The 15,620-nt window shown below is 45.5% G+C and overlaps 1 protein-coding gene and 1 long non-coding RNA gene across 2 annotated transcripts; both read left to right on the top strand.

Moving 5' to 3' along the window:
• The first annotated feature begins 1,603 nt into the window (after positions 1-1,603).
• Positions 1,604-2,118, top strand: LOC143416038 (uncharacterized). The gene is made up of 3 exons (XR_013096464.1): positions 1,604-1,758; positions 1,843-1,941; positions 2,011-2,118. It is a non-coding gene; the product is annotated as an uncharacterized LOC143416038 (long non-coding RNA).
• Positions 2,119-5,094: 2,976 nt separating this feature from the next.
• LOC112434084 (protein NLRC3-like) lies at positions 5,095-13,735 on the top strand. The gene is made up of 5 exons (XM_076881474.1): positions 5,095-5,103; positions 6,461-6,665; positions 6,817-8,611; positions 13,105-13,278; positions 13,534-13,735. The coding sequence occupies exons 1-5, from the start codon at positions 5,095-5,097 to the stop codon at positions 13,733-13,735; spliced, it is 2,385 nt and encodes a 794-aa protein (XP_076737589.1).
• Positions 13,736-15,620: the final 1,885 nt, after the last annotated feature.

Genomic DNA, 15,620 nt, shown 5'->3' on the forward strand with positions numbered 1-15,620 from the left:
CAATACTGAACATGTCACATGACACACCTCAAACATCATGTGATCCACTCTCAGTCTGCACTTTCATTCATGACTTCAACAGGTTGAAATGAGCTTTGAAGAAACATTCAGTGAAATAAATCTTTCATGGATTCATGTGAGCAGCAGATGAACTTTGTACCAACAACATCTTCAATAACAGAGTCTGAATGAAGCTCAGGTGTTGATGCTGCTCACTGATTGGACGCTTGCTTTCAGCTCTGCTCTCAGTCTTTACTGCACAGGTGAAGGTAGAAAGTGTGACTGGATCTATAGACTGGAAACAGAGAAACATGCTGAACATTTGAAGCTTTGCAGCAGAAATGTTCATGTTACAAATACAGCAGAGCTGATCTGGGATCAGTGTGTTCACACCTGCAGCTACAACAAGGTTTCATGTCTCCACACGTCAGCATGTGAACTTTACTCTGACTCAGTCTGAGCAGTCAGACGGCATATTTTTAAAGTTAACACATCAGCACACACAGAGCTGAGCCCCTCCCACCTGTGCTGAGTTTCAGGTGGAGCCCCGCCTCCTTCCAGGAAGCAGCTCACCTGTGTGTCCGTGTTTAGTGTCCAGGTGTGGAGTGGAGCTTGTTGTTGGTGTGTGAAGAAACTGTAAGTTTGCTTTGTTTCCTCCTTTAACAGTTTGTCTTTAGGAACTTTACTGTTTGTTCAGCTCGTGTTTGATTTCTTCACACAACAAACTGTGTGTGTTTGTATTTCCGGTCTCTCCATTAAAGTCAGTGTGTAATGTTTCCTGGCTAACATCAGCTGTGTGCAGCTTAGTTCAGCACAAATCTGCCGCTCCATAGTTCACGGTAACGGACTCACAGCTGGACCAACGAGGCCGAGTGTGTCCGCCACTCTGAGCTACGTTCGTGTTTGTGTACTTGTAGTTTGTACTTTGAGTTCACTCAGAGCCCACAGAGGACGCAGCGTACGTGATGACGTCACAGCCCTTTACCTCCTTTACTGTCACTGTGATTAATATTTACACACGAGACACCTGCAGAGCTCTGACGCTAAGCTAGCACACAGCATGCTAACGCTAAGCTAACGCTAAGCTAACGCTAAGCTAACACTAAGCTAAAGCTAAGCTAACACTAAGCTAACACTAAGAGTTCTTACAGACACGAGTTAAAAAGCTGCTTTTAGTTTGTGATCAGAGTCCAGGACTGAGAGCAGCAGCAGAGCTGATGGATGATGAATTACTGGATGGAAGAAGCTTCTCATTAGCAGTGAATCAGTGTGTGTGCAGTTCTCTGCAAACTCAGCAGGAAGAATTAGTGTGAAGCTTTAACTCTGCTGATCCTCTTTGAATCCTGGATCAGCTGAAAGGTTTAAAATGTTGTTCACACGTGTTGGACTGACTGAAGCTTCCAGTCACAGTGACTCAGTGTGTGTCAGTGAATGCATCGTGTGTGCTTCAGGCTCCATCTAGTGGACTGATAGCAGAGCAGCTGATGGCAGCTTCCTCTGCCTCACACTGCTGTCTGACTGCATCCAGCTGACACTGAGATGAAGCAGGAAAGAAGCAGCTGATATTTGGACAGCACACATGATGAAAGGAGGATTTCAGCTGATGTGCACATGAATGATTTGTGTTTCCTCTGCAGGTAGAAAGTGTGTGTGAGCTGAATTGAGCAGCATGGATCAGTGTGAGGACAGAGAGGAGGGAGCCCCTCCCTCTAAAAGCACTCTGTGTGGGGAACATGAGAGCCAGACCAAAGCTCAGAGGTGAGATGACCATCTCTAACTGTCCATGACTCTTCTCCATGTCACAGCTCAGCACTCACATCACTGCTCCATCATTATTCACAGGAACCAGCCTGGACCTCCACCCAGCTCTGTGTCCTGTGAAAGTAACTCAGTCAAAGATGCCATTAAGAGATTTGAGCAAAGACAGTCAGCTGAGAAAAGGTAAGCTAACACCAATAATATCAGCTGATATGTGATGAGAATTTTACTGAAGATTTATAACTTTTTCAGGATCCATCAGAGACTCAAAGCTGGACCTCCACCCAGCTCTGTGTCCTTACAGAGTGACGGGTCTAAACATCACCCCATTAATTTTAAAGTCCAGCCTGTGTCTGCTGCAGAGAGGTGAGCTGTTAGCAACATGAACTCTTTGATTAAACTGCTTGATGTTGTTGGATATAAACTACAAACACGTCGTTCCCTCAGTCCCATTTAAACTGTCTTTTAAAACAAGCCTTTGGTTTCTAAACAACTGAAAACCCACTTCAGCAAACAGGAAGTGATCAGAGCGTCCGTCCACTTCCTGTCAGGCCCTGCAAACATTTCATATTGAAGAAAAGTCGTTGACATCTCACATTTTTACTCCACCACATTCAACCATTTTGACATTTTACAGCATGAAACTCTTGTCACATGACTCCTGTTATGTTATAGAGTCATGTGACCACCAGGGAGGGATTTGTATGGATGAAACACATTCAAATCAATCTGATTCATCAATGGAAACATTTTTGGTGTAAATGCAGCAACACTGAAAACGCTGAAGATAAAAACACAACAGATGAAATATGAACAAATCGAGGCTTTGAATACACGTGTGTGTGTTTGAGACACAGAGATAAATGGATTGTGTGTCTGTCCTATTGCTGCGTGAGGGTTTTATTGTAGATTTTGTGCGTGTACACTTTTGACCACGAAGGTGTTGAAAGGGCGTAAAACAGTTGGAGGCACCAGAGTGAACACTAGTGCTGTCAGTAGATTAAAACATGACTAATTAATGACACAATCTTCTGTCATTAATCCTGATTAATCACAATTACTTGATCAATAGCTGCAGTTACATTTTTCCAACTTTATATTTAAGCCTGTAACAGACGTTTACACCATATAATGAAGTCAATGCAGAATAAACACAAAGAATGTTAAACGCTTCAATTCAAAGAGACTTTGAATAGTTTTCAGTCTTTAACTCAGCTTCTCTGCTGTAAATACAACTTTGTAACAAACATATATATACTAAAAGCTAAGTGTGCACTAATATATAATAATATATAATCTATATTACTGCTGTTAATGAAAATGTTTAATCAGACTCATCACAGGGTTACTGTGGATTAATTTGGATTAATCACCATTTAACATCATTTTTAATGTAAACGAATCACAGTTCATTTCATGAGCAAACAGACTCGAGAGAAAAGGGCAAATTTACACACTTAACATGTTTATTGAACATGTAAACATTGATTAACCTCCTGAATGAGCCGACCCCCCCCAGGGACAGTCCTGCATGCTAATGATGGGCTCTGCTCTGTACCTGCAGGATTCTGTCAGCCACAAACTCCTCAGCTGATCCTGAATCTGAGCCCATCTGTCAAACCATCATTTTCTTCACAGGTCTGTGGAGGTGGCACTGATCCTGCAGCAGTCTAACACTCTCTGTCACTCTTCTTCAAGTCTTTGACACGAGGAACCAAAACTATGTTATTAACAACACTAACAGGTCTGCAGTTTGTCCACTTGGCAGTTGTGTCATCAGTGCTTTGCATTGTTGTGATATTTTAAGCTGGAAGTGCTTCGGTGAAAAGAAAATTCCTTCTGTCACGATGTGCAGAATCCTTCATGTTGGTTGGCTGGTCCGTCTTGTTATTTTTTTAATGCTCAAACTTTCCATCGAGAGGTCAGTGTGTGTTTGTCATCTTCCATATTGAGCTGATTGGTTCAGCTGCCGTCACTAACAGATGTGCTGCACATCTGCACGTGTGCAAAGGTAACTCTACTCGGACAAACTGCTCGAAGTGCGTTGATAGAAACATTTCAGGGATTTTGAGTCGTTCTGCATCCAGATGTGTCGTGTTAAAGGTTTTTATCATGTTAATCATGATAACAGATGAACCCCTAACCCTACATGTTAATTTTGACAGCACTGGTAACTCCTTTTTAATGTTCTTCTGTCAGATCATTGATTAGACTCGACTCCAAATACGAGACTCAGAAAACTCAAAACTCAAATCAAAGCAATGAGAAAAGGAATTCTTGTGTTAGAATGAAAACATATGGAAGTGGTCAGGTTTCAAACACTCGATGAATCTACTGCACAGTTACATTCAGGGACCTTTGGCCTCCTGAGAGCATTAGTTGATGGTTCATCACAGTTTTACCTTCCAGTGAGTGAATTTATCAGTTTGATGAAGTCTCAAAGTTTCCTCTGAGCTTCTGCAGCATCATCACTTCCATCACTGATGAAAGAAAGTTCATAGAAAACAGAAAATATATCTTCAGAATCTGAGAGTCTAAAACTTGACAGACTTGATTCAGATGAAGTTATTTGAGCAGAAACTCCTGGATCTTTATCCTGTGTTGATCTAATCCTTCATGGTTCCTCCACAGAGTGGAGCAGCAGAGCTCAGAGGTTCCCAGTGGTCAGTCTGCCCAGCAGCATCAAACACAGCTGGACTCCATATTTATGGTCTGTACATGTACAACAACTACTTTATTATTAATATTAATAATAATGCATTTATTTATAGGTCCCTTTCAGAACACCAAGGACTCTGTGGACTAAACGACCAAAAGAAAACAAACTTTGAAATCAGACGGTGCAAATGTGATCACAGGGAAACGTTTTAAACATCGAGGCTTTAAACAGAAACCAAAGTGAAACAGTTTGTAGTCGAGATCAGTGGGGATGAAGCTGAATAACTGTTTCTTCAATAACTTTGATCTCTTAAAAAAGAAAAACTAGCTGAAAGTCTGGCTGCTCTTATGAAAAGTACAGAGAAATTATGGGTCGCTCAACACTTGTGCACAATATAAGAGTTTAAATAAATCTGAAGAATAACTCAAAGTCCTACAATCATACTGATAAAGTCATCTACAGCTAACTATCCAAGTGGATTTGTTTAAGACAGCTCCATCTGCTGATGGCCCTCTGCAGGTGCATGAAAGGGGCATGTTTATATTGAAAGTAGTAGAGAAAGTAAACCCCACGGGAAGGAGGAGGACTCTCAGCGGCTTCCAGCTCATATTCAGACATTTGACTTCTCACTGAAAGCAGCAAGTTTGAGTGTCTGTACCTTAGTTAGAAGAGATAACATGGTCATAGTAATTAGAGTTGATTGAGCAATGCTGTCCTTATAATGTAGTTTATGATTTTTATACATCTTTTTATGGACAAGTCCAGTTTTTCTGTAGAGCCTCTCAAGTTGGTGACAGCAGTCAAAGTTCACGTGTAAACCAGAGCAGCAAATCAGGTCCAAATGTGTTGTTCACAGTGAGTGGGATCATCATTGGCTGCTATGTTAACCTCCTGCAGCAGGATGTGTTTGGTCAGAGAATGGATAGATCACGAAGTCATTGTTGAGTTTAGGGAGACAGTAGACAGTTGGAGGTTCAGCCAGTTGACACACAGTAGATAAAATAACTGAAGGCAGGAGCAGACACCTGTATGACTTTCCACCTCTCACATAGATTATTTCCCTGGGCAGCGCCACAGGGCTGGTAGATGTAAACAAAGCTGGAGGAGAGGATTTATTCATCTGAGAAAAGTCACAGAGTTGTGTCTTGATGCTCAATCATCCAGGTACGTAAATCCCAAAAAGCTTGATTCTGTTCATCTGGATGTTTTCAGTGGGAGAAACGTTTCATCATCATCAGGTGACTTCTTCAGTCTCAGCTGACTGCAGGTTTCAATCTCATAAACAGGACATTTGTATGACTGAAACCAGCCCACTGAAGGAACAATGGGCTGGGAGGTCAGTTCATTGATCATTGGTACGCATATTGTCAGGACCATTGATCAATGGTTGTTGATCAATGGTCATGAGTCCAGTTCACAGAGAGCTGGGGAATGGCTGCAATCACAGCATGTAAGATGGTGACAGTTGTACCCTTAGGCCCCTCCTCCATTCAGAGATGGTCTTTCCTTTTCACATAAATGGCCTCCTTGACTCCGCCCTCAAACCAGCGTTCACATTTACTCAGGACCTTCTTGATGTGAAGTTCTTCTGCTTCGCTGGCTGCTGTGTCTGTGGGGATGGTGTTTGTTCTGTGTTGTAGCGTCCTGATGACGCCCAGTTTGTGCCCCAGTGGATGATGAGAGTCAAACCTTAAATACTGATCTGTATGTGTAAACAGAGTGAACCTTTAAGACCAGTTGTCTGTACGATCAACTCAGTCACCTGAAACATCTCCAAGTTTCTGGCTTTGATCATCAACCTGTTGGTAGTTCAGCTCTGAACACCAGTGAAATGTTTCTCCCACTGAAATCGCTGCATTCATATGAACAGCATCAACGTTTTGGGATCATGGAGTTGTGGACAAAGTCTCAGTTAATCAGATAAAGTCAAACCTATAATTGGTAAAGAGTTCGTGGATGATATGCCCCTTGATCGTAAAGAAGTGGATGTTGTGGAGACTAAAGTTCAGAGTGGTGGGTCATTCATAAAGTATTCTGTTCCAGCTGCTGGAGGACAACATCATCACTTTTGTGAAGAACGAGCTGAAGAAGATCCAGAAGGCTCTGAATCCAAATAAGCCCCAGTGCTTGGAGTTTCAGAGGGAGGATGATGAGCAGAGGAGAAACAGCAGAGAGGCATTTGTGAAGATCACAGTGGACTTCCTGAGGAGAATGAAGCAGGAGGAGCTGGCTGACCGTCTGCAGAGACGTAAGAGGATTTATCTAAAGATTTAAGCTGCTGGATAAATGAGACACTTGTGACACCATTGTGTTCAGTCATTTCTCAGTGGGTCAGAAATTGTCATCAGCATTTTGTAAAATGTGATTGTTAAAGTTGTATTTTTATTATTATTATTCAGAACTTCCAGCTGCTGTTTGTCATCGTAAACTTAAATCCACCCTGAAGAAGAAGTTCCAGTGTGTGTTTGAGGGCATCGCTAAAGCAGGAAACCCAACCCTCCTGAATCAGATCTACACAGAGCTCTACATCACAGAGGGAGGGACTGCAGAGGTCAATGATGAACATGAGGTCAGACAGATTGAAACAGCATCCAGGAAACCAGACAGACCAGAAACAACCATCAGACAAGAAGACATCTTTAAAGCCTCACCTGGAAGAGATGAACCAATCAGAACAGTGCTGACAAAGGGAGTGGCTGGCATTGGGAAAACGGTCTTAACACAGAAATACAGCCTGGACTGGGCTGAAGACAAAGCCAACCAGGACATCCAGTTCATATTTCCATTCACTTTCAGAGAGCTGAATGTGCTGAAAGAGGAAAAGTTCAGCTTGGTGGGACTTGTTCATCACTTCTTTACTGAAACCAAAGAAGCAGGAATCTGCAGCTTTGAAGACTTCCAGGTTGTGTTCATCTTTGATGGTCTGGATGAGTGTCGACTTCCTCTGGACTTCCACAAAACTACAATCCTAACTGACCCTAGAAAGTCCACCTCAGTGGATGTGCTGCTGATAAACCTCATCAGGGGGAACCTGCTTCCCTCTGCTCGCCTCTGGATAACCACACGACCTGCAGCAGCCAATCAGATCCCTCCTGACTGTGTTGGCATGGTGACAGAGGTCAGAGGGTTCACTGACCCACAGAAGGAGGAGTACTTCAGGAAGAGATTCAGAGATGAGGAGCAGGCCAGCAGCATCATCTCCCACATCAAGAAAGCTCGAAGCCTCCACATCATGTGTCACATCCCAGTCTTCTGCTGGATCACTGCTACAGTTCTGGAGGATGTGCTGGAAACCAGAGAGGGAGGACAGCTGCCCAAGACCCTGACTGAGATGTACATCCACTTCCTGGTGGTTCAGGCCAAAGTGAAGAAGGTCAAGTATGATGGAGGAGCTGAGACAGATCCACACTGGAGTCCAGAGAGCAGGAAGATGATGGAGTCTCTGGGAAAACTGGCTTTTGATCAGCTGCAGAAAGGAAACCTGATCTTCTATGAATCAGACCTGACAGAGTGTGGCATCGATATCAGAGCAGCCTCAGTGTACTCAGGAGTGTTCACACAGATCTTTAAAGAGGAGAGAGGACTGTACCAGGACAAGGTGTTCTGCTTCATCCATCTGAGCGTTCAGGAGTTTCTGGCTGCTCTTCATGTCCATCTGACCTTCAGCAACTCTGGAAAAAATCTTCTTGAACAGAAACAAATAACCTCCAAGAGTTTTAGCTTTTTAAACCAAAAAGAATCTTTTCACCAGAGTGCTGTGAACAAGGCCTTACAGAGTCCAAATGGACACCTGGACTTGTTCCTCCGCTTCCTCCTGGGTCTTTCACTGCAGACCAATCAGACTCTCCTACGAGGTCTGATGACACAAACAGGAAGTAGCTCACAGACCAATCAGGAAACAGTCCAGTACATCAAGAAGAAGCTCAGTGAGAATCTGTCTGCAGAGAAAAGCATCAATCTGTTCCACTGTCTGAATGAACTGAATGATCGTTCTCTAGTGGAGGAGATCCAACAATACAGGACTTCAGGAAGTCTCTCCACAGGTAAACTGTCTCCTGCTCAGTGCTCAGCTCTGACCTTCATGTTACTGTCATCAGAAGAAGATCTGGATGAGTTTGACTTTAAGAAATATTCTGCTTCAGAGGAGGCTCTTCTGAGAATGCTGCCAGTGGTCAAAGCCTCCAATAAAGCTCTGTAAGTAAACATGAACTCATTGCTTAAAATCTTATAATCGATAAAAATCTTAAAACCATGGGAAATAAATCAGAAATGCTGAGTTCAAAGAACAGTTAAAAAACATAAAAATAGTGAATTAAATGATTATCATTCACTCAGTAAATATTTTTTCAGTCCAGCAGGCCGTGTCAGTATTTCTGACACATTTTTGTCTATATCTCTTATCAAAGTACAATCCAGGCCCAGCCAATAAGAACATGAGCTCTGATCCTTCAGCCCCTCTGACAGGTTTATTATCGTCAGCTTGTTCACGTCTCCAAATCCAGCAGGTTGTTTTTTATCTCATTTTCAGTGCACACTCTCCCTTTTTTATTATAAATCTCTGCTGTGACTGTCCTGTTTTCATCCAGGATGGAGGGAAAACTTGGGCTTCCATCCATCCATCCATCTTCATCCGCTTTATCTGAGGCCGGGTCGCGGGGGCAGCAGCCTAAGCAAAGAGGCCCAGACCTCCCTCTCCCCAGCCACCTCCTCCAGCTTATCCGGGGGAATACCAAGGCGTTCCCAGGCCAGCCGAGAGATATAATCTCTCCAGCGTTTCCTGGGTCTGCCCCGGGGCCTCCTCCTGGTGGGACATGCCTGGAACACCTCACCCAGGAGGCGCCCAGGGGGTATCCTTGTCAGATGCCCGAACCACCTCAGCTGGCTCCTTTCGATGTGGAGCAGCAGCGGCTCTACTCTGAGCCCCTCCCGGATGGCCGAACTTCCCACCCTATCTCTAAGGGAGAGGCCAGCCACCCTTCGGAGGAAGCTCATTTCTGCCGCTTGTATCCGCGATCTCGTTCTTTCGGTCACTACCCACAGCTCGTGGCCATAGGTGAGGGTAGGGACGTAGATCGACCGGTAAATTGAGAGCTTCGCTTTTACACTCAGCTCCCTCTTCACCACGACGGACCGGTGCAGCGTCCGCATTACTGCAGCTGCAGCCCCAATCCGTCTGTCGATCTCCGGCCCCCTTCTCCCATCACTCGCGAACAAGACCCCGAGATACTTGAACTCCTCCACTTGGGGCAGGAACTCATCCCCGACCCAGAGTGGGCACTCCACCCTTTTCCGGCTGAGAACCATGGCCTCAGATTTGGAGGTGCTGATCCTCATTCCCGCTGCTTCACACTCGGCTGCGAACCGTTCCAGTGCGAGCTGGAGGCCCTCACCCGATGAAGCCAACAGAACCACATCATCCGCAAAAATCAGAGATGAGATTCTGAGGCCACCAAAGCGAAAGCCCTCCGCCACTTGGCTGCGCCTAGAAATCCTGCCCATAAAAATTATGAACAGAACCGGAGACAAAGGGCAGCCCTGGCGGAGCCCATCACCCACCGGGAACGAGTCCGACTTATTGCCGGCAATGCGAACCAAGCTCTTGCAACGGTTGTATAGGGATCGAATGGCCCGTAGCAATGGGCCAGACACCCCATACTCCCGCAACACCTCCCACAGGACACCCCGAGGGACATGGTCGAATGCCTTCTCCAAGTCCACAAAACACATGTAGACTGGTTGGGCAAACTCCCATGCACCCTCAAGTATCCTCGAGAGGATAAAGAGCTGGTCCAGTGTTCCGCGACCAGGACGAAAACCGCATTGTTCCTCCTGTATCCGAGGTTCGACTAACGGACGAACTCTCCTTTCCAGCACCCTGGCATAGACTTTCCCAGGGAGGCTGAGGAGTGTGATACCCCTGTAGTTGGAACACACCCTCCGGTCCCCCTTCTTAAAGATGGGGACCACCACCCCGGTCTGCCAGTCCACAGGTACTGCCCCTGATCACCATGCAACATTGCAGAGGCGTGTCAACCAGGACAGCCCTACAACGTCCAAAGCCTTCAGGAACTCGGGGCGGACCTCATCAACACCAGGGGCTCTGCCACCAAGGAGTTGTTTAACTGCTTCAGTGACCTCGCCCCCGGAAATTGGCGGGTCATTCCCCTCATCCCCAGACTTTGCTTCCTCCTCGGAAGACGTGTCAGTGGGATTAAGGAGGTCCTCGAAGTATTCCTTCCACCGCCTAACAATTTTCTCAGTCGACGTCAGCAGCGCTCCGCCAGCACTATACACAGTGCAGGTAGAGCACCGCTTTCCCCTCCTGAGACGCCTGACGGTTTGCCAGAATCTCTTCGAGGCAGTCCGAAAGTCTTTTTCCATGGCCTCTCCGAACTCCTCCCACACCCGAGTTTTTGCTTCAGCCACTGCCCGAGCCACATTCCGCTTGGCCTGTCGATACCTGTCGGCTGCCTCCGGAGTCCCACAGGCTAACCAAGCCCGATAGGACTCCTTCTTCAGCCTGGTGGCTCCCTTCACCTCTGGTGTCCACCATTTGGTTCGGGGATTACCACCACGGCAGGTACCAACCACCTTGCGGCCGCAGCTCAATGCAGCAGCTTTGGCAATGGAGACGCTGAACATGGTCCATTCGGACTCAATGTCCCCAGTCTCCCTCGGAATGCTGTTGAAGCTCTGCCGGAGATGTGCGTTGAAGATCTCGCAGACTGGGGCCTCTGCTAGACGTTCCCAGCACACCCTCACTACGCGTTTAGGTGCACCAGGTCTGTCCAGCGTCCTCCCCCGCCACCTGATCCAACTCACCACCAGGTGGTGATCAGTTGACAGCTCAGCCCCTCTCTTTACCCGAGTGTCCAGAACATATGGTCGCAGGTCTGGTGATACGATTACAAAATCGATCATCGACCTACGGCCTAGAGCGTCCTGGTGCCACGTGCACTTATGGACACTCTTATGTTCGAACAGGGTGTTCATTATGGCCAAACTGTGATTAGCACAGAAGTCCAATAACAAAGCACCGCTCGGGTTCAGATCAGGGAGGCTGTTCCTCCCAATCAAGCCCCTCCAGGTCTCGCTGTCGTTACCCACGTGAGCATTGAAGTCTCCCAGCAGGACAACAGAGTCTCCAGGTGGAGCACCTTCCAGCACCCCCCCCCCTCCAGGGACTCTAGGAACTCTGAACTGCCACTCGGCGCATAAGCGCAGATGACAGTCAGGACCCGTTCCCCGACCCTAAGGCGCAGGGAACAAACCCTCTCGTCCACCGGGAAAATCCCCAACGTACCGGCAGCAAGCCGAGGGGATATTAGAATACCCACCCAGCCCGCCGCCTCTCACCAGGGGCAACTCCAGACTGAGACAGAGTCCAGCCCCTCTCCAGGAGACTGGTTCCAGAGCCCAAGCCATGCGTAGAGGTGAGCCCGACTATATCTAGCCGGTACCTCTCAACCTCACGCACTAACTCAGGCTCCTTCCCCACCAGAGAGGTGACATTCCATGTCCCCATTGCCAGTCTTGGCAGCTGGGGGTCAGTCCACCAGGGCCTCCGCTCCTGGCCGCCACCCGGCACACAATGCACCCGACCCCTATGGCGCCTCCTGCGGGTGGTGGGCCTGCGGGAGGATGGGCCCATGTCTCCTCTTCGGGCTGTGCCCGGCCGGGCCCCATGGACTAAGGCCCGGCCACCAGACGCTCGCCCTCGGGCACCCTCCCCGGGCCTGGCTCCAGGGGGGGGGGGCCCTGGTAACCCTATCCCGGGGAGGGTAAACTGTTCTCTCGATATCCTTTTCATAAGGGTCTTCTGAATCGCTCTTTGTCTGGTCCCTCACCCAGGACTAATTTGCCATGGGAGACCCTACCAGGGGGCAAAAGCCCCCAGACAACATAGCCCCTGGGATCCCTGGGACACACAAACCCCTCCACCACGATAAGGTAGCAATTCAAGGAGGAGAACTTGGGCTTCATAATTGAAATTGCCACTCAGGTCCTGTTTCTTGACAGTATTCATATCTAACTGTAAGGCTTCCATAACCAGTGTTCCCACAGAATTACAGTGGGTTCACTCTGGGTCCTCTACAGTTTCTTCCCACTGTCCACAGACATGCAGTTAGATTACCTGGTGATCTAAACTTCATGCAGGTGTGTGTGTGAGAATGGTTGTCTTTCCCTCTGTGGGCTTAGTGGAAGAGACTGGATGGATCTCTGCTTTGTCTTTGATATATCCTGACAGCAAACATTCTCCATGAAGTCTGCATTTCAGCTCATCTCCTTTATACACACCTTTAACAGGAGGAGTTTTATACAGCTAGTGTTTAAAATCCAGTGTTACTCACAGTTAAATAGCATAACAATTACTGAATTAGTAAGATTTTCTAAAATAATTGTTTTAGTTAATATTGTATGATAGTGTACACAGAATTATTAGCTCAGTAGGTAGAGTGGTCGCCCCATGATCATAAGGTCAGGGGTCGAATCCACCGAACAGCTACCTTGATGGTACCCCTGAGCAAGGTACCATCAAGGTACCAATCGTGTGCACTGGACTGGTAGCACTCATAGTGTCATAGGTTGGTTTTTTTTGTTTTTTTTAAAAGGTTTAACATATAAACAAATTTCATTTGATCACATATATTTTTTGTTTTGTTTTGTTTTTTCCCTTTCTCTCCCAGACTGAGCAGCTGTAACATCTCAGAGGAAGGCTGTGAAAATTTGTTGTCAGTGGTCAACTCCCAGTCCTGTAGTCTGAGAGAGCTGGACCTGAGTACCAAGAGCCTGAAGGCTTCAGCAGTAAAGCTTCTGTCTGCTGCAGTGGAGAGTCCACACGCCAAACTGAATATTCTGAGGTCAGATCAATTTGTATTCTGTTTAGTTCTGTTTGTTTATATGTTTGATGTTTGGTTTTGTTTATATCAACTAACAAAAATAATCAATAATTTAACCAGTAAAGGTAAACTTTATCCAGTTATCCTTGTTCCATAGCATTTTTATTCATTTATAAGTTAAAGTGAACTTATACTAACCTGCTCAGCACAAGACAATAAGCTATTGCACCCTGATTACACTTTAACAACAATCTTTATTCATGTTTTTATCTTCAGACTTAACATCTGTGAACTCTCAGAGGAAAACTGTGAAGCTCTGTCCTCAGTTCTCAGCTCGCAGTCCTCTAGTCTGACAGAGCTGGACCTGAGTATCAGAAAGCTACAGGATTCAGGAGTGAAGCTTCTGTCTGCTGGACTACAACGTTTAAACTGTAAACTGAATACTCTGAGGTCAGATCAGAAAACAGTTTGTTGTTAGAATTATTCAATTATTTAAGTTCATACATATGATGTTGTTTCTTAGTATGTTTATGTTTCCTCTAAAAATAGAAAGTCAAGATTTAATGTTGTGAAATGTATTAACAAACTCAACATGAGTATTTGTTGTATGACTGTCTTTTATTTTTCAGACTGAGTGGCTGTAACCTGTCAGAGAGAAGCTGTGAAGCTCTGTCCTCAGTCCTCAGCTCCCAGTCCTCCAGTCTGAGAGAGCTGGACCTGAGTAACTCTGACCTGCAGGATTCAGGAGTGAAGCTTCTGTCTGCTGGACTAAAGAGTTCACAGTGTGCAGTGGAAACTCTCAGGTCAGGATTCAAACTTTTCCACAGATGATCATTTGAAATGTGACTTATATTATTGTATAAACAGGTAACCTTCATACAGCTGTCAAGTGAACTTTTATTTACATTTGAGTGGATAATTGGACTCTGAATTACTTTCAAAAGTAATTGGCGACTACCGATTGGTTTGCTGTTAGTTTTTTTATTCACAGTACTTACTTAATTTTAAAGGCTGATTTCTCAAAATGAGATGTTTATCTTTTCTTCTACAACACTTGGAGCCACCAAATCTTCTTGCTTCATTTATTCATTACAGTTTGATTTAAAGAATATTAGACTCGTAACATAATAAATACATTTATTTCACTTCTTCTTGAGAGAAAGAAAGGGATGACTGGGTGAGCTCCAGTGGTTCATCCCAGCAGAGAGAGCGGCACACTGGGCTGCAAATGATCACAGTAGTAATGGCCATAGTTTGATAAAACAGACATTCTTACCCTGTAGATAATACAGGGTTCTGGTGCCGATGTGGGGGAGGGGAGTCGCCCGGTACTAACTACATACTACTAACTACCTCATCCAGATGTCTTCCCTACTAAACCTGATAAGAAGTAACTGCAGTAGCCTTATAGGTCAAATCAGTTTCACCTGTTAACGGTAGCTCCACTATTAATGGTGTCACTTGTTATTTCTGGGATGAGTTTAGTAGCCTGAACAGCTGCTCAAAGGAAAGGTTATTTTCATTATTATTATTTAATTACTAAGTCCGGGGTAACCTGCAAGAGCTGTTTGCACAAAGAATAATACTCAGACTTTTGGGTTTTATCGTTTTACACAAGGTTTAAAAATGAATGTCCACAATTGAATTGCAGAAATTGTTATTGAGCTAATACTGATGTAGTTGTTATCTTTGGTAAGGAGAGGTTGGAGGAAGAATGAGCACAGTCAGGCCTAAAGATGCTCTTAATAATAATAATGGATTGCATTTATATAGTGTTTTTCGAGACCCTCAAAGACCCTTTATAATCCCACTATTCATTCAGTCTCACATTCACACACTGGTGGAGGTAAGCTACAGTTGTAGCCACAGTTGCCTTGGGACAGACTGAGCACCATCGGCCCCACTGGCCAACACCAGTAGGCAGTAGGTGAAGTGTCTTGTGTTCCAAGAACACAACGACCAAGACAGAGAGATCCTACTGGCAACCTTCTGGTTACAAGATGAGCTTCCCAACCCCCAGAACCGCGGTCTTATCCTCCAGTTCTGTGTTGATGATAATCACATAATAGGAGAGCAGCTGGGCATCCAGTGGAAGTGTGATGGAAATCAAAATCCTGAATTGGATTCGGTGCGGTTGCGTTACTATTTTTCAACAACCAATCTTATATCAGCTGCATGGAAGTAGCTATAAGTAATCTGGGCGCTACAGCTTTAACCCTTTAAGACTTACCATAGAACCAAGTCCGCCACAGCTTATATTATATTTTTACATGCTGTGGAGCCATTTTTGGGAGCATTTCAAGTTGCTCTACATCAATACAACCATTACAGCCTAAATTTTAATAATATGCATGCATTAAGTG

Source organism: Maylandia zebra, unplaced genomic scaffold (genome assembly GCF_041146795.1).
Source record: "Maylandia zebra isolate NMK-2024a unplaced genomic scaffold, Mzebra_GT3a scaffold11, whole genome shotgun sequence".
Lineage (NCBI taxonomy): Eukaryota > Metazoa > Chordata > Actinopteri > Cichliformes > Cichlidae > Maylandia > Maylandia zebra.